This window comes from Aethalodelphis obliquidens, unplaced genomic scaffold (assembly GCF_003676395.1).
Source record: "Aethalodelphis obliquidens isolate GAN/ISIS:26980383/991018 unplaced genomic scaffold, ASM367639v1 scaffold51, whole genome shotgun sequence".
In the NCBI taxonomy this organism is placed as follows: domain Eukaryota; kingdom Metazoa; phylum Chordata; class Mammalia; order Artiodactyla; family Delphinidae; genus Aethalodelphis; species Aethalodelphis obliquidens.
The window spans coordinates 2924379-2943807 of NW_020837995.1; the positions used below are offsets into that span (position 1 = coordinate 2924379).

The window sequence follows — 19429 nt, forward strand, 5'->3', positions numbered from 1 at the left end:
CTGTCCAACAATCAGTCCCTCCACTACAAACTGCTGTGATTTTTCTCCTGCCTTAGATCATTGGGAATAGTGTTTATGCTGTTTTGTTCCCTTCCTTTGGAGAATTACCCGTCCCCCACTCAATAATATTGATCGGTTTCTATGGTGGGAATGGTATGACTCAGTCCTCAAGCCTGGCCAGACTGAGGCTCCCTGGAATTTTTGTCAGAACTATATGGAAAGATACACTTTTGTTCCAGAGGCTGATAAATTCAGACCATGAATCTTGGACCATCATATCCAATACATGGAAAAATCTTGTATTAGTCTGCTTGGGCTGCCGTAACTTAATAGCACAGACTGGGTGGCTTAAACAATAGAAATGTGTTTCCTCACTGTTCTGGAGGCTAGAAATCCAAGATCGAGGTGCTAGCAGGGTTGGTTCTGGTGAGGCCTCTCTACCTGGCTTGCAGACAGTCACCTTCTTGCTGTGTCCTCACCTGCCCTTTCCTCTGTATGGACACAGTCCAGGTATCTCTTCTTCTTCTAAGAACACCTGTCCTGTTGGATTGGGGCCCCACCTTTATGACCTCATTTAACCTTAATGACTCCTTAAAGGCCCTATCTCCAAATACAGTCACATTAGGGGGTTAGGGTTTCAACTTACAAATTTTGGGAGGACCTAATTCAGTCCATAACAGATCTCGTAGAAGAAATGGAGAGAAAGCCCAGTGACATTGTTTTAGGCCCTGGGTATAGTAAACCAATCCTATCCCTCTAAATAGTCCATTTTCTTCAGTTATTTTCCTTTTCTCTCTAACTCTACTCTCTTAATTATTTAAACACATCTACATGATAACCATTGCTAAGAAGTGAGCATTGTTAAGGAAAATAAAGAAATAGTGTTTGGGGGTGTTAGAAATTAATAAAAGTACTCTTTTCATTATAAATTGAGAAAAATATCATGATCTATATAGGTTCGTTACATTGCATCTTAACTAAAGATCTATTGACTGTAGACATCTCAATTACTTTATACAACGTGAAGGTGGCCTTAAGAAAACCCTATTGCCCTAATACCTTTCTTAAGCACAATTATTACGAGTCAGTTGTTCTAATATCTTACACCCTGTCATCAAGCAGAGATGAGAAAACCTCAGAATTCAATGAGAACCTGTGTGCTTACCACTTCTGATACAAATATCAGAAGCTGATTCCGAAAGCTTCTCCTTTTAAGTAGAGACAGCAATACCCATTCCATTTAAATTGACACATAGAAAGAACCACAGGTGATAGCCCAGCCAGCTCTCTAAACCTCTAGTATTAATAATGTATTTAGAGGATAAAATTCATAATACTTAACATACTCAATTTGAGAAGTGAGGAAAAAAGAGACACAGAGACTGGCTAAATCATATTTCCCCATATATGCTCCAAATCTGTCTCTGGCTGATACTTAGCTTTTTAAAATTATTCTTACTATTTTTTAAATTAATTTATTTATATATATTTTTTGGCTGCGTTGGGTCTTCATTGGTGCACGTGGGCTTCCTCTAGTTGCAGTGAGCTGGGGCTACTCTTCATTGTAGTGCGCGGGCTTCTCATTGTGGTGGCTTCTCTTGTTGCAGAGCATGGGCTCTAGGAGTGCAGGCTTCAGTAGTTGTGGCACGCAGGCTCAGTAGTTGTGGCTCATGGGCTGTAGAGTGCTGGCTCAGTAGTTGTGGTGCACGGGCTTAGTTGCTCCGCATCATGTGGGATCTTCCCGGACCAGGGCTCGAACCTGTGTCCCCTGCATTGGCAGGTGGATTCTTAACCACTGCACCACCAGGGAAGTCCTGATACCTAGCTTTTATTTTAGGTATTTATTTAATTTTTTGCAGTATGTGGGCCTCTCACTGTTGTGGCCTCTCCCGTTGCGGAGCACAGGCTCCGGACGCGCAGGCCCAGCGGCCATGGCTCAAGGGCCCAGCCGCTCCGCGGCACATGGGATCCTCCCGGACCGGGGCATGAACCCGCGTCCCCTGCATCGGCAGGTGGACTCCCAACCACTGCGCCACCAGGGAAGCCCTACCTAGCTTTTAAATCAATCTATCTGTGCTACAAGAAATAGTTGCAGGAAAAAATGAAAATCTCCAATAAAGTTTATCGTATCTAACATAAATGTCACTAAATTTATTTTTTAACCCTAATGCAGAGAAAGACTTCCATTCAGCTGTGCTAAATATGGAACTCTAAACTCTGTAAGCACAGAAAATATGCTCTGCTCCATGTTTGTGTCCCGGACACCTACTACTGTGCCTGGCCCAGAATCAGGGATCAAGAGATGTTTTATGAATGAACGAACATAGGACACAATTACTACCTTGAATGATAATGACATTGGCAACTTATTAAAGCTGTCTGATGAGCTTAAAGTACTCCAGGTTTTGAACCCAGACTCTCAAAACGGTGTGTGATAGAATGTGGTTACTCTTGATAACTATGACTAAGTTAGGAAAGATTGTTTTAGAAGCACCATTAGATTAGCTGTCAAAAAATCTGGGTTCCTGACTGCCTTGGGTATTCCACAAATAAGCTGTATAACATTGCACCCATTGCTTAATCTCTCTGTGTCTTGATTCCCTCATCAACAGATAAAAGTTTAATTAGGTCCATTCAAATGGTCAAATGGTTCATGGACAATTAATTTGAAAGTGAAAAATTTTAAAGCTTCTGCAATCAGGTTGAAATCTCCCTTTTCAAACTGACTTCCTAACATTCATCAGCTCCCACCAGCCTGCCCTGTGCTTTGTATGATGGCTTCTGCCCTGTTGCCTTCTGCTGAGATTTCCTCCCTGCTCTTCTTACCTCTCCAATTCTTAAACATTCCTCAAGACCCAGTCTCATATGTCCATCTCCTTGTAGCCTCCCAGACCACATACACTGGGGGTTTATGGGTAGTGTGTATGTGAACCCCTCAAGGACAGAGCACAATAGATGCTTTTGGATGCATCACTACCCCAGCATGCTTTGCAAACAGCCCAGCATGGAGTAAAGGGAATATCATGGCTTTCTGCTCCCCTTAACTCCTCAGGATTTTATAGACTTCATTCCATTCGACCCACGATCCCAGGATTTCAAAGAACTGAAGAGACTGAAGACGTCTGTCCCAGAAGTTAGTCACTGATTAGGCAAAGGTATCTGGTGCCTGTTTCCTCACATTTGTTTTGAACATGCCCAGTGGTCTTGATTTATTTAGGGAATATCTGGAATGGGACATGGCTGGGCTTATCTGTCAGCTGGCCTCCGTGTTTCACTGTTAACATGCATGGCCCTCAGGAAGATAACTGAAGAGAATAAGAATTGAAACTAATCTGTTTAAAATAATCTTTGACTTTCTCATTATCAATATCTATGTGGTTTCTGCAAAGTCACAAAAACAACTGGAACATGTGCTAAGACAACAATTTTCAGTGTCATCATAGAAACGAATCTTAGAGAATTGTGTTCTCCAATTCTGTTTCTCGCTTATGTGGAGCTAAACCTAATCTGCTTTTCAGATATGAAATATCCTCATGATTCTGTCCCAAAGGGTAAAATCAAAATTTAATATTGTAACTGCCAGCTAAAAGTCACGCTAATTCATCTGATAAACTTTGTGGTGCTGTGATATTACAATGCTCCCGGTGTCAAGGCCGCCATTATACGAGTTCACAGACTGAGTACACAAACACTGGCCCCATCCTACTCCTACCCCAAACCCCAAACCCCAAAAAGAAATAAGAGAGGTTTGCTTTTGTAGGTTGCAAGTCCTGGTCTGGTTTATTTATAAAGCAATAAATATTAGAAGCACAAATAAATTGCACGTGTGTAAACAAACTGTACAATGATTGATGAGAGATGAGGGAGGGTGGTTCAGAAGACTCCAAGAAGCATCATACCGTCATCCTGAACATAAGGTAGACTAAGAGAGAAGGCACCTTAGAAGCATTTGCGGTGGACAATGGATGGTCCTGCCTCATCATACTCTTGCTTGCTAATCCACATCTGCTGGAAGGTGGACAGGGAGGCCAGGATGGAGCCCCCAATCCAGACAGAGTACTTACGCTCAGGGGGAGCAATAATCTGCAGAATGAAAACAAAAACCACCAGTGAACTCTGAAGTTCCAAGCAACAGAGCTCGTGTTGGGGAGATTCACAGAAAGTATATTGGTGATCAATTCACTGTAATGTGATACTTCATTCCCACCAATGAATATGGCTGAGTCAAGTTTAATGCATTTCCTCTATTTCATCATTTCCACTATCAAAGTCACTATAAAATAGAACTTCCCCACTTCTCTGAAACAGAATATAATGTGGCAATAAGCTACATGCATGGTGGAGGCTAGCCCGAAAGCTGGGGTCTTTTAAAATGTGTTCAAAGATTTAGATATTTTTTTTCCTTCAAAGATTTATTTTTATCCACTGCTTGAAAGTGTTTCCAAGTCTCCTATCTTGGGAAAAGTGCTAGAAAAATCAGAGAAAGTGTTAGAAAAACTAAAAGTTTATGGGAAACGGGAAGCTAAGCGGTGAGGGGAAAGGAGTTAGGAATTCTGCTTGGAATACGGAGAGACCTGTTTTGCTTCCCCCACTCACCTTGATCTTCATGGTGCTGGGAGCCAGGGCAGTGATTTCCTTTTGCATGCGATCAGCAATACCAGGGTACATGGTGGTACCTCCAGATAAGACATTGTTGGCATACAGATCCTTGCGAATATCGATGTCACATTTCATGATGCTGTTGTAAGTTGTTTCATGGATGCCAGCAGATTCCATACCTAGGAACAAGTGTAAAAAAGAAAAATCACAGTGCCCTCAGGCCAGGGGGCCAGGGTAGAGGGAAGAGAATAGTACCCCTCTATGCTGGTAAACTGTCACCATTTGTCTCCAAAACATATGTTCCTCTATAGGACACATTGCAGGGTTTTGTGGAACAGGTGTCTTAAAAGTGCAGACAGTAAATCCACAACGGACTGCCAAGAAACAAACAACTGTGTTTAGCACCTGTTTGGAGGGAACACTTGCTGTACCCATCAGAGTATGGAGATGGATTAGAAAAGGAGGAGACACACATTTACGGTAAATTAATGCAATTCTTATTTATGGACTAAAATAAGGTCCTGACAAGCTTCCTCTTGGAAATCACTCCTTAGGAAAGATGTTTGGTGACATACAAAGGTCCAGTTATTACTGTGAGTTGGATTGTTGTTACACTTAATAATGAGTGATGAAAGCAACGTCCAGCTACTTGGTGACGGAACATATCAGAATAAGGCAGCACTCTTGAGTCATCATCTCTTCCTTGCAGATAGATATGGATTATTCAGTTACTACTCTGTCTCATTCCTTATTTTGAGATGAAGCCAGTGTGTCATCCTTTATCATATCATTGCTACGGAGCGGTGATGGCCATCCCTGTAAGCCATCGGGACCTGAGGCTGAGCTGTGTGGGACTCCAAGCTATGACTTCTTTCAACACAAGGGCCCCTTAATCATTGTTGATTATAATAGCTTTCACCCTGGGAGTCACCAAGCGGTGTTTCTGCACCAGACCCTACAACTCACCAATGAAGGAGGGCTGGAAGAGCGTCTCAGGGCAGCGGAAGCGTTCATTGCCAATAGTGATGACTTGGCCATCAGGCAGTTCATAGCTCTTCTCCAGGGAGGAGGAAGAAGCAGCCGTAGCCATCTCATTCTCAAAATCCAGAGCGACATAGCACAACTTCTCTTTAATATCGCGAACAATTTCACGTTCAGCTGCAGAAATAAAGCGTGTCACAGTTAAGCTCTGAAAGATGAAATCAACCTCGAGGAGGTAGGGGGGTTCGCTGGGGGAGGGTAAAAAACAAGACACGTACTGTGGCAGATGAGATACACACACACTCACCGGTGGTGACAAAGGAGTAGCCACGCTCAGTGAGGATCTTCATGAGGTAGTCAGTGAGATCCCGACCAGCTAGATCCAGACGCATGATGGCATGGGGCAAAGCATAGCCCTCATAGATGGGGACGTTGTGGGTTACGCCATCCCCAGAGTCCAGAACAATGCCTGTCAGAGAAAATCAACAAGAACAAGGTAAATCTCTGAGGACACCACTGCTTTAGCCATGTCAAAGCCTACTTCCAATCCTGGCTAAGAGATACTAGCGCTGGGCAAGGATCCAGATAAAATTAGATCCCTTACACATGAAGAATAAAAATGAGCATAATGGATGCCAAATCTGAAGCCAGCAACAGTTCATCTTCTTAAATATTGTAGTAGAAACATTTCCCCAGGACACTTTCAAATGACCATCCCTCTTACCAGCTATTAGCACCTTATGCAAGCAACCAGGCGTGTTTTTCTTTCCTCTCCTCTAACTTACACGTGTTCTTCTCTTTTTTGACTCAGACCCTGTAGGGATGTGTGCCCAGGGGCTCTGATGGTGTGAACACACACCAATGACTGCTGCATTCCAGGCTGATAGTTTGTGCAAAGGCTCAATGTGTGACATCACATACTTTAGGCAAGGGGAGGATCTAACTCCGTATTCTTTCAGTTCTTAGAAATAAGTGTGCTCTGAAACCAACCTCAGGGTATTATTGTTACCCCTCTCCCTTAGCAGAGACACCTTCCCAGGGAGCGTGAGGAAAGGGATCATTCCTTTCTCACTGGGGAGACCGATTCCCAGCAAGGTCGAAGACTTGGGAATGTAATTAATCAGGGACTATCTCACAATCCCAACACACCTGTGGTACGGCCAGAAGCATACAGGGACAGCACCGCCTGGATGGCCACATACATGGCGGGGACATTGAAGGTCTCAAACATGATCTGGGTCATCTTCTCACGGTTGGCCTTGGGGTTCAGTGGGGCCTCAGTGAGCAGAGTGGGGTGCTCCTCAGGGGCCACGCGGAGCTCATTGTAGAAGGTATGGTGCCAGATCTTCTCCATGTCATCCCAGTTGGTGATGATGCCATGCTCAATGGGGTACTTGAGAGTCAGGATACCTCGCTTGCTCTGGGCCTCATCACCTACGTAGGAATCCTTCTGACCCATACCCACCATGACTCCCTACAAGAAGAAAGTAATGAGAAGATCAAGCTTCCACCGTGTCAGGAATATAATCAATGCCTTATTCATTTCTACGTAACTGTCCAAGTCAAGTGACATCTTATGAATACGAGAAATAAGAAACAATAGGAATTTACCCCAATTCAGAAATATCATTTAAAGTTAATCTTGTACCTTCTCCCCACCCCACCCCCAAGAGGTATAATTCTATTGTTTAGAATATAACTAGGGATGGGGAGAAATGAAGCTATTTCACGGAAGAAGCAGAGCCTCACCTCATTTTTAAAATACCATAATGCCTTCATTAAATTATTAAGCTCATCACCTATGTCAACTGGAATATAAATGACTACACTGTGGAATGACTGAAGTAATGACACACTGTATTTCTCCCAAGGAAAGAGTTTGACATTCATCAAGTAAACATAAAATGATGGACTGATATGCTATTACCATCCTGTCTGGGAAATCCAGCCCTCCTAGAGCTGTCCTGGAGTATGCATGGTCCGCCAACACTGAGGAATACCACTCTCCCCCCTGGCAGCGTGTCTGGCCAGGCACCGAGGCAAAGCCAGAGAGCGTGGCATTTCTTTTAATAAACAAGGTGGTATGTCACTGTCACCACGGCACTTTACTGCCTCTGTCATAACCGGCTTCTAAAAATGCAACAGCCAGGAAGCAGATGGATTACATTTTGGGAACCCTATAAACTGGCTGTGAACAAGAGGGAGCAATGTGGCTTGGCTCCTGGTTGGTTCGGATACGTTGTATTATTCTGAGTTTTGAACAGGACTGAAAAGGGAGGCCAAGGAGTAAAGTGAGATGTATAAGAGCTAGAGAAGATACTGAGGACTAAAAATGCAGGTCAGGAGTGGAAAAGAGAAGCTGCCGCCTTTTCACAGGAGGAAGTTGGACCCCTGGCAGAGCTGTGTCCCTGAAGTGGACTGGGGGAGGGGGGGGGCGGTGCTGCACGTTTCCTGGTTTGCTGGAGGGTGTGAGTATTGCTTGTCTGGGCTGAGGTTGGAAGCGAATCCAGCGTTTCCTATCTGACCTAATGAGTTCATGGAACAGGAGGGGCAGGTGAGACATTTCCTGGATTGCTGGGCTGAAGAGGTGGCGGGAAGGGGTGTGGAGCGGGGCTGGAGACGGCTCCAGGTGAGGGCAGGCTGTGCGGGCCGGGAAGTTTACCTGGTGGCGCGGGCGGCCCACGATGGAAGGGAAGACCGCGCGGGGCGCGTCGTCGCCCGCGAAGCCGGCCTTCACCAGCCCGGAGCCGTTGTCGCACACCAGGGCGGTGGTCTCCTCGTCGTCGCACATCTTGGCGAAGCTTCAGTGGGGTCTACGGATGGACGAGAGCAAGGCGGCCTACGTTCAGTGCCTGCGGAGCTGGCCTCGTCCGCGTCCCCGGAGGAAGGGACAGGGCAGATGGGGGTCCCCGGGCAGGGGAGGGGGGCGGGGGACGCTGTCGTCTCCCTTCCCCTCGGGGCAGACAAAGGAGGGTGGGAAGAAGCTGCATTGCAGGGGAGAGGAACCGCCCAGGCTCCCAGGCCAGGAGGCTCCTCCCCTGCCCCAGTGCAAGAGGGACGGTCGCCCCTTAGCAGGTCCTCCCCGGCCCTTTACATTTTCGCCTTCTCACGAACCGGGAAGCCACTTCGGGCCCATCCACACCCCGATCCATGCTCGAGCCCCAGCTAGAGGGAAAAGCACACGGCAGCGGGGACCCCAAAAGCCCCACTGGGGCCCAAGGCTACCCCTCCACGCGCCCCTCTCCAGTGAAGACCGAGACCCAGGACAAAAGAAGTTCGAACCAAATGAAAAGTTTGGTCTTAAGGAGAAAAAAAGTGTTGGAGCGGTGGGGGCGCGGGGCACCGGCTCCAGGCGCGGGGCGGGCGGCGCTGACTCACCGTCCGCGGGGCGGGCTCGGCTCGGCTGCTCGGGCGGTGTGGCAGGCGCTGGTGCCCCGCGCGGGGCGAGCGGCTTTATAGCGCGCTGATGGACGGGGTCAGTTGGAGCCGCCGGGGGCAGGGGTGGGGGGCCCGGTCGGCCACCTTGCCTTATTTGGTCGCCTTCGCACCACTGAGGAGCGCCGAGGCCATTCATGGAGCCAAGGGCAGGGGAGAGGATCAGCCCGGGGGCCCCCCAGACCATGTAAGGAAGGGGAGGGGGCAACCAGGGGGATGGCCAAATAGGGAGCTAGGGAGGGGCAGGCGGTGAAGGGTAGGGGGCAGGGGAAGACCGGGTGACGCCAGCCCGCCCCCTCCCCCTTCTTGGGTGGAGGTGCCCCCTGGGTGTGCTGTGGCTGGCTTCGCCGCAGCCCCGCCAGCCTAAGAGAGAGCAAGCCACAGGCAAGGGGGAAGGCTTGGCACCCCGCCCTCTGCTGAGGGGTCCTGACAGCTGGCCCAGGGCAGCAGGGGAGTGACGGCAGCTTCTCATCTTCCCGGACGGAGAGCTGGGGGAGCAGAGCCCTGGCAGTCCTCATGGGCCCAAAGGGCACCACAGCAGCACATTTGGGTGGCCAGAAAAGGGGTGCCTGGGACAGGGCACCCTCCTGGCTTAGTCCCCACCAACCTGCATGACAACTCGGAGAGCTGGGGCTGTGCAGAAAGCTGAGATTAACCAAGGCCACCTTGGTCCCCAATTTACGCATGGCTCAGGGGCTGGTCAGGGAAAGAGGCTGGAAACAGCTGCTGTGAGAGCCTGTCCAGTCTTGTTGGAGGAGAGGGCAGGTTTACCCCAGCTGGGACATCAGGGGGCTCTCCTCCATGATTCCAGGGTTTTTCTCAAACTCAGACTCCTGCCTTTAGGCCAGGAAAGACTCCCCTGCTGCCAAAGGGAATGAAGGAACAAATGCCAAGGGTTGCTTGTCCACCTGCTGGTGGAGAGATGAACATTCATCTTAATAACGCAAAAGCGTTTATTCCAGACAAAGACAAGACTGAAAGAGAAATGTTCTTGTCAAGAAGATAACAGCAACTTCAACCGACTGAACATATCACCGGGATGCACAGTATGGTCATAACCAGGAGTGAATTAGAAAAGCAGTCCCAGGCCCCACCCCAGAACTATTGAATCAGAATCTGCATTTTAGCAAGGTGCTCAGTTGAGTCATATGTATGTTGAAGTGTGAGAAGCACTGGTATAAATGACATCAGCTTCTTTGTGGAGGATCTTGAGACTTTGGAGAAAGGGATTACTTGAATCAAGGAGAAGAGAAAGAAACAGAGAGACATAAGGACACAGATCACTGGTTTGCCCTGGGTTGCCCTGTATTCTCAGTTCTTCACTGGCATTTTGATTTTTAATGCTTGTGTTTTTCCTCCCCTTCACACCAGTTAAAAATAGAAACTGGGCTCAGGCATCCATCTCTGGAGTGGTCTTGGATTGATATGCTAAGGAGGCCCGCTGATTAGATACTTGTCCAGACTGGGGAATGCTGGGCCCTCCCCGCTGAGCTCCCCAACCATGTTTGGGTTGGTCTGGAGAAGAAAGTATGAGGGCGGCTGGGTGATGGAGCCAGGTGAGGGTCACGCCAGCTGGAATCACCCTCTGCCACACGGTAGGCCTTTTTCAGCGAAAATGCCTGTTGACAGGATGCAAAGAGCGGAGCTGTTTTGGCTCAGGCAGATGCAGAAGAACCAAAAAGAAGGAGAAATGGGACGGGTGTTACAGCCCAACATCCCTAGGTTTGAATCCCGCCTCTGTCACTTACTACCTATTTTGCTCTTGGGCAAGTCACTTCACTTTCATAAGCCTCAATTTTCCCCTCTGAAAAAGGACACAGTAACTCTTTTCAGGCAGAGATGATTAGTTATTGTAATAATTAGAGACAAGTGATATAAGCCACATAGAAGATACAAAGCAAATTGTAACTATTACAATTCAATAATAATGATACTTTTGGGGGCAGCTATAGTTCTCACTTTTGAAGATTTGGGTCAATGTCATTCACTTATTGACTCAGCAAATATTTATGGCACAAGAACTGTGCTAGTCGCTGGAAGACAGAAATAAAACAGAGCAGGACTCGTACTGCAGAGCAGCTACAGACAAGTCAGGGACAGGTATGGTACACACTAGGAAGAACGAGGGAATCATTGAGATAGTCACAAAAAGAGGGATTCAAAAGAGGGTCCAGAGAAAGCCTTCCTGAGGAAGTATTTCATTATTTTTAAAGCAGAGTAGGACTGAAGTGCATTAACACTTGTGTGAAAGAAAGAGTTTCTCCTTGGGAGTGACTGGTGGCACATTCCCACATTCACTGCCATATGTGTAAAGGGAACTCCTGGAAAGTCTAGCAGATCACTGAACACCACGGTTATTCCCTGAATCCTTTGTAAATACTTGCAGGGCTCAGGATGCCAATTCCAGTCCACCCACCTAGGAATCAGTCTGCCCGGGAGCAGGGGTGGGTAGGTCAGTGGAACACTGAGACCAGTTTCATGAAATAATCTTCACCCTTAAAATGTTTAAAAACAATTTCACTTTTTCCCACTTAGAACAAAACATAGTTTCTTATGCACTATATTTATGGTAAGAACACTTTTTTCCCCTTAAATATCTATGATGGTTCGATATTTGTTCATTGCAATACTGCTCAATTTCCACGTTTTAAAACTCCAAACGCTGTTTTTATATATTGACTTAAATTATAAGTCAATGGAAAATAAGATTCAATGACTGATTTTCATTTGACACAATTTTTTCAGGGATCCATTTAATTTGAAAATTGAGATTGGCTTCTGTCGTGTCTACTTAAGTACATAAAGTGCAGTCTAGACATTTCTCTTTTTTTAAAATTTCGGTAAAATATACATAACATAAAATGTCCCACCTTAACCAACTAAAATTGTACAGTTCAGTAGCGTTAAGCACATTCACATTGCTGTGTAGCCAACCTCCCAGTTACATTTTTTGATATGAATTGTGACTAAATTGATTTAAAAACCCAAGAATGGCTGTGCCCTGCAGTTTGAGAAAGACTGGTTTGTATCCTATGAGGTAGGGAACCGTTGCGCCTGCTTTGCTCAAGGTCACACGGCTGAGCAAACGGAAGAGTAAGGCTTCAAATCCAGGCACCAGACGACACCCTGTTCCTATCCACCACCCCAAATGCCTTCCAGTCCACTTGGGCTGCTGTTTCCCCAAGTAGAATGCTAGAACCACTTGCAGCCAAGTTACCTCTAACAGCAATTCAGATTCCCAGGTTTCATCCTGGAAGAGTGCATGTGCATTTTAAATAAGTCACCACCCCTCTTCCCCAGGTAATTCACAGAGGGAGAGACGTGGCGACACTGCCTGGCTGTTCTTCCCCAGGCCCGCGGAATTTCGCTGAAGGCTTCCCAAGCTGCCAGTGCTGGCCCGAGTCCAGCTTGGCTGACCTTGAGCATCCCAGCCTGGACGGCGAAAGCCAAAGCCGGGGCGTGTCCCCAAGGCTCTCGAGGGCCGGCGAGGCCCTTCTGGGCAGGGACAGGCCATGAGGGAGACGTGCGGGGCTGGCTGAAGGAACAGAAGGTGGGACAGTTCCTGCTGCCCTTGCCTCGAGGGAAGCCTGTTTCATCCACCATCTGCTGGGATCTAGAAGGGAGAGGCAGGCCTCCTCCTGGCACTGGGGGATTAGCAGTCACTTTTCTCAGCTGTTCTTCCATTCGGAGGTGTCCAGTATTTACAGAGAAGCCAGAAACATACCGAACCTTAATTCCTCCCCAGGAGCCCTCCTGGCTTCTCTTGCAGCCCCTCCTGCATTCCATGGGCTAGGAAGGAGGGGGTGGGCTGTTTCCAGCCCAGACCAGGGGTCGGGCAGCCAGCCTTCCTAACCATGTCTATTTTCTTTTCCTATACATTTGTTCACTCCCACTGTCCTCTGGCAGGAGCTGGGTTTCAGCTTTCATTAAAAGAAGAAAGTGACGTGGCTGTGAGGGATGCGGGCCCACACACATCCTGGAGCTCAGAATTCAACACCAAGGCATGCCTAATCTCCACCACATGCTGCCCCGTGCTTTACGTGCAACCGAGGAGATTAACCCAGGGGGAGGGTATTTCAACTCCAGATGAATTCTGTTCTAGGCAGGTTCTGGCAGTCCCTGCCTTCTGACATGATAGGACCAACTGGGATGAACCATTTAATGAGATTTAGAAAAAGAGGGCAAGACGGGGAGGATGAGGGAAGAGGAGCAGAATGTAGAAGGGAGATCCTGCTGGATCTCGGAGTCACCTGGGACTAATGAGCGAAAAGCCAAATCTTCACTCTTTTCTATCCTGGGAAATCCCAAAGGACTTCTCATCTTTTTAACTCCTTAAAAGGAGTCTGAATCTTCCTAGAATGAAGAGCTGAAGCTGGCAGGTTTCTGCTGGGAAGGTTCTCCACTTAGCTCAGATTTGGCTTCCTCCCCATACTGGCTGTAACTATGGAGTTTCGGCTTTTCAAGCGTTACCTGGAGCAAGCCTGTCTTCCCTAGAGAGCCCACATGTGGCATCACCCAACTTGAACGCGGCTGCATTTTGAGATCACACAAGTGCGTGGGAGGTGAGAGCTGTGAGCTCAGAGATGCTCTTGCCCACCAAGTTCACTCCGCTGCATGCGTGGAGCCCATCTCTTCGCCATCAGAAGTAGGCACACATCTGACACGCAACAGTGTGTAGCAATAATACTAATTGCTTACCTTTATTAAGTACAGACTGGGTCCATACACTATCCTGAGACTTCATATGTGTACATGGTCAGATTCTAGATGAAGCTGGACTGACTGCCAGCTGCAGAATCCATTTTTACAGACCTGCTCTTGAATATGATGTCACCAGCCTACATGGGGGGGGGGTGCGTTGTGTAAGAAATAGGTCACCACCTCTATTGCAAAGATGTTGTCACGGGTGTTCATCACAGGATACTGTCTTTCTTACGAGCCTCTTAGAAGAATTTCCTGTCTGGCTCTAGTTCCAAGAACAAAGGGCTTCTACCAAGTAAATGGTTTGTTTTGATCCCGTAGATCCTGAATCTAGTGACCAACCAGATTTTTCCTTTGGCAGTGGCCAAGAAAAATCTTAGAAGACTACACTTGTGGCCCAATTGTTAACATGATTACAAATCATTATCGTCTACCTTGCACACCCACATCTATTTTTCATTTTCCTTCCACTATTAAATTTTATTTGTCCATCTATCTTTGTAAGCTGTCATACATCTTTTGTGAGAGAAAACAAAGGATGGATGGATAGATAGACAGATAAAAATGAACTCATGGGGACCATGGAGAGAATAATTGAAATTGGAGTGATCACTGTACAAGTATCCAAGAGTCCAAGATGCCTTGCGTATGTCTGCCGGTTTCTTCCATCCCCATGCAAGCATATATTGCTTCATGAAAACACGCTTTGTCTATACAAGGTACTGTATAAGGGATTGTATCATTTTAATTTTCGTCTTAACGTCATGGTATGTATAACTGGGGATCTAAAATAACCTTTCCCTCACTATGAAAATTGTAAGTGCTTGTTGTGGTGAACTAGGAAACACTGAACAGAGAAGGACAAAGAAAACGACATGCCTGGTTGAGGCTTTAAAGCCCTCTATTTTAACCTCCTTAAAATAAAATTAAATGTGACATAAAATTCATGAGGCCTTGCCTTCCATATCTACTTACAGTCGCTGGGCTGAGAAAAGACAAATAGCCTCCTATTCTGGTCATTTGCAAGAATGTCCACTTGCTCTTTAAAGAGAGACATGCAATGCAAGGAATTTGCATGAACAGCATTTTCTGGTTTTACTGTTATAATCTAACTTATCTCTAGTCAACAGCTGGAACCAAAGAATGCCAAACTGGGAGCAGGCTCTTCCCTTAGGATTATAGCATCCACATTTCACTTATATGTTTTAGAGGGTGGGTTTTAGTTGCCAACTCAGCTGTTGAACTGTTTCCAAATTACAGTCTAAAAAGAGGAATCTATCATGAACATAAAATGAAACCACATATATTACTGTAGGCTTTGTCTTTCTGTGGAGAGTCTGAAAGCAGTTGCTTTAGGGAATATTTACAGCTATTTTATGATGAGTATTTCCAAACTCCTCTTGGTTAGGTCTACAAATAACCAATTCCTCTTACATTTACAGATTCTAACTTAATTTCGTAAATGAAAAAATAATAAAAATAAAGGCTTTCCCTAAAGCCAATCACCCATGTTAACCAGAGGCAGGAAACCGAGATTGTTCCTCCAAAATAAAAACAGCTGAAAAGGTGTCTCGAGCAGTTACTCGATTGAGAATACTGGCACTCACACAAATAAGTAGGTCTCCGTGTGTGTGGCATTTCAGAGAGACGAGCCAGCCTTTGAGAACTGAGAAAAGAATCTGCCGTTGACCCCTGGTGTGGCTTTGACAAGTGAGCAGAACAATCACGAGCATGACCCAAAGGATGTAACCAGATAAAGCATCATATCACCCAAGACACACCTGCAAGGACTGGGTAGTCCTCAGCTGAGAACATTCTTTATGGGTGAACAGGAAGGGTGTCCTCTGTTCAGTTAACCCTTTTGCAAACTCTATTTAAATATGCTATTTTCCAGGGAGGGGTTCCAGTTGCTGTATAATATTGTAGCTCAGTATTTATAACTGTCACAAAAGACTCATGCTAGGCTCATCTCTCCACCAGTGGGTAGAGCCGTCTTCACTCCGTATCCTCTGTCCAGAGCCCTACTCCTGCGGGTGCAGAAAGGGAGCCCTTAGACTGGCACAATCAGTCCCTTCTGTGTCCACTCAAGGATCACATCACTAAACCGCCGGCCCAAAGTGGTGGGAGAGATGAGGAGAGCAGGTAGGGAGATGGTGATGGGGGTGCAGACCTATATCCCCTCCACCCTTCCCATGAGTTTCTATCCGAATAGAAAACGGAAGATGATAAATCGGAAACACATTGTAGATACTGGTACAAGGGCTGAGGCTTTGCTTCCACACCGGGCAATGGAAAACTTTAGGTATACTGTGCTCATTTTGTCCAACTCAGGGGTGTGGGCCCCAAAATGGTAATGGAAGTGGCAAAAGCGATCCCAAGAGGCAGAAACCCTTGTTTATTAGAACAGCTCCAGTGTTCTAGAAGGGCCCATGCTTCGGGCCTAAAGAGCAAACCCTAAAATATTGTTCCATAGTTTATATCTTTGTGTAGTCAGAGTTTTCTTTGATCTACCTGGAAACTAACCTTTATTCTGACTAAACGTGAAAGCTTAAATGTTAAGCTTGCCTACTTTCTCACGTGGAACACGTTTACGTGAAACTGAGAGAATCCGTCATGAGTAAGAGTTTTATTCCTTCTGTTTCCTCTACTTCATAGGGAGATCACTGTGGAGAGACCAAGCACACCTTCCCCAAGCATCTACTTCAGTTGCAATCATGGAGACAGAGTTTTTAAAAAGTTGGTGCTATATACAAACCAGAAATAGACCCACAGACATAGAAAACAAATATGGTTACCAAAGGGGAAAGGGTGGCAGGGAGAGATAAATTAGGAGTTTGGAATTAACATATACACACTACTATATGTAAAATAGAAAAACAAGGACCTACTGTGTAGCACAGGGAACTATACTCAATATTTTGTAATAACCTGTAATAACCTATAAGGGAAAAGAATCTGAAAAAGAATGTGTATATAACTGAATCACTTTGCTGTACACCTGAAACTAACACAACATTGTAAATCAACTATACTTCAATAAAAAAAATAAAATTTAATCAAAAAAAAGTTGGTCTTGGGCAGTGGTTAAGACTGAACAAATGCTCTTTGTTTCCTCAGATATTTGTGGGAGTAGAAGGTCTAGTTAACATTTCATAATGTCACCACCCTGAGACTGTGATGTGTCCCAATATACCTTTTACCAGAAGAAGTGTCTTGCTAGGAAAATATAGTACTGTTTTCAGAGCTTGTGTCATTTCCAATAAAGTATCTTTTACCCTTCCAGTCTCTCTGAACACTATTTTTTTTTTCTGAACACTATTTAAATTCTCAGCATCGATCAAGAAGATATTCAGTTCTCAGTGACTGATTCTGAACAAAGGACTTCAAATAATTTTGGGAGATACAGGCTTGCTTTCACCTAATGTGGAAACTCTAAAGTGTTCTTAGTCTTTCATTTTACACATCACTTACCAAAATATTTTAAAGGAATAAGCTCTCTGATTTGAAAAAACATTATTTCTGACTAAACAGAATCAAAATAGTGATGCTTATTTTGCAAATGTAGATACGAACAAGAGGAAGAATCCAATTTTGTGGCTAAATGGGGTTCCCTTGAAATCCAGATGTGGTTTATTCAATCAATGCTTTTGTCTTGCTTAGCCAGTGGATATTTCTACATAATAAGCTCCACGTACTTGAAGAAAGACATTGCATCTCTGAGTGCTGTTTAGGATCTTTATCTTCAGTGGTGCTATTTTTAAAACTGTCCTCATATTTGGTCAATTATTTAACTCTGCTCCAAGTTTTCCATGTGCAATAAAATCTCTTTTAGCCAAATTGGTTCGCTGTTAGGTTTCTTGTTAAGTGGAAAACAACCATTGTTTGGAGAATTAAACTCATCTCAGTACACCCACACAAAACGACAGAGAGAATGTAATTTTCTTTGATGCTTCAGGAGTTATTTACAGAATAGTCTCATTTTGAAAGTGAACTCTTGTCACTTACTATGGCATAATATTTATGACACATGTAGAGTATTGAGTGAAACTAAAATGATAACATCATGAAAAGTTGCTTCTGTGAATTAATTATTGGTATCAACATACCTGTTATCTACTTATTCCTCTTAAAAATCAAGTATTGGGCTTCCCTGGTGGCACAGTGGTTGAGAGTCCGCCTGCCGATGCAGGGGACACGGGTTCGTGCCCCGGTCCGGGAAGATCCCACATGCCGCGGAGCGGCTGGGCCCGTGAGCCATGGCCGCTGAGCCTGTGCGTCCAGAGACTGTGCTCCGCAACGGGAGAGGCCACAACCGTGAGAGGCCCGCGTACTGCAAAAAAAAAAAAAAAAAAATCAAGTATAGATCAGACTTCTGGTTCTAGCCAAGATGGAGCCTCCCAGGTCCTCCCTCTTATAACTGTGGACATAACACAATAAGCAAACAGAGGAACACTCCAAGGAGGAAAGAAGAAGGTGGACTGCTAGGGACTTTGGGATGGTGATGAGGGATGAGTTTTTTAGGTTTCTTTACTGCCTTCCATAAATCCCAGACAGGAACTCTAGTGGCCTCCATCCTGGAACTGCCAACAGACACAGATAAAGTAAGCTCTAAGAAAAGTCTGTTCCTCCAGTCAAGGAACCAACAAAAGAGAAGCCTCACGTGGAAAGCCTTTGTGGCAATACCCGTCCTACCCTAGCCAGACCCTAAGGGGAAATTTCATCTTGCTCACCCTTCATTTCACTGGGAGCTGATCTCCCTCCCCACCCCACCCATGCAGAGTCAGGCGGTGGTACTCCAATTCTCTTGCCCGGTGGTGTTAGTAGGACTGATCTGGGAGCTGCTCTAACATTTCCTGCCTGTTGGAAGCAGGCAATACTCCTATTCTCCCACCAGGGTGGTGTCAGCAGGGTGGCATAAGAGATCCTTGTGATGGAAATGTTCTGTAGTTTGGTGGCCATATCAATCTATGTGTGTGATAAAATTACATAGCACTAAATACATGCACAGACACACACATGAGTGCATGTAAAACTAAAACTGGTGATCTCTGAATGTCGTTGATGGATTGTATCAGTGCCAATTTCCTAGCTGTGATATGCTTCCATAGTTAGTTCCATTGGGGAAACTAGATGAAGCGTATGCGGGCTCTCTCAATTGTTTTTTTATAATTGCATGCAAATCTACAATTATCTCAAAATATAAAAGTATTGAAAATAAAATATAAGGTACACCCACCAAAATTCAGTTTTCCATTCAGTCTGATTCTGAATGAATTAGTTCCTATGTTCATGTTACCATAGTTATGAAATTTAAATACTAGCCTCACTAAATATATCTCATTCCCTATATTTATAGCAAGAATACTGGCTGGCCCAATTTATAGATATGGCAGGTGCAGTTAGGCGCCATTTAGGCTGAAGCGGTTCCAACATCCATGGGCAGGTCTGATGAATAAGATGCTGGTGACAGCAGGCAAACCGCAGTGTGATGGAGGAGCTCCAGAAAGAGGGTTTATCCCTACTTAAGGTGGAACCTGGCACAACGAGCAGGCTCAGCAATAGGACCTGAAGATTGGAGAGGAGAGATGCCCCTGATTAACAGCATGGTAGCTCTTTAAAACATTCCAGCTGGGCTTCCCTGGTGGCGCAGTGGTTGAGAGCCCGCCTGCCGATGCAGGGGACGCGGGTTCGTGCCCCGGTCCGGGAGGATCCC

At 45.7% G+C, this 19429-nt stretch overlaps 1 protein-coding gene across 2 annotated transcripts; it reads right to left on the minus strand.

The window, feature by feature from the left end:
* Nucleotides 1–3752: 3752 nt before the first annotated feature.
* Nucleotides 3753–17941, minus strand: ACTC1 (actin alpha cardiac muscle 1). Of its 2 annotated transcripts, none has more exons than XM_027083803.1 (7): nt 17823–17941; nt 8243–8393; nt 6730–7054; nt 5888–6049; nt 5566–5757; nt 4597–4778; nt 3753–4083 (listed from the first exon to the last, which is right to left on the minus strand). In XM_027083803.1, exons 2-7 carry the CDS (start codon nt 8369–8371, stop codon nt 3940–3942), a joined length of 1134 nt encoding a protein of 377 aa, XP_026939604.1. In that variant the 5' UTR covers nt 8372–8393; nt 17823–17941; the 3' UTR covers nt 3753–3939. The 2 variants fall into 2 exon arrangements, with proteins under 2 accessions (XP_026939604.1, XP_026939603.1); XM_027083802.1 differs by lacking the exon at nt 17823–17941 and adding an exon at nt 13714–16529.
* Between the last annotated feature and the right edge of the window lie 1488 nt (nt 17942–19429).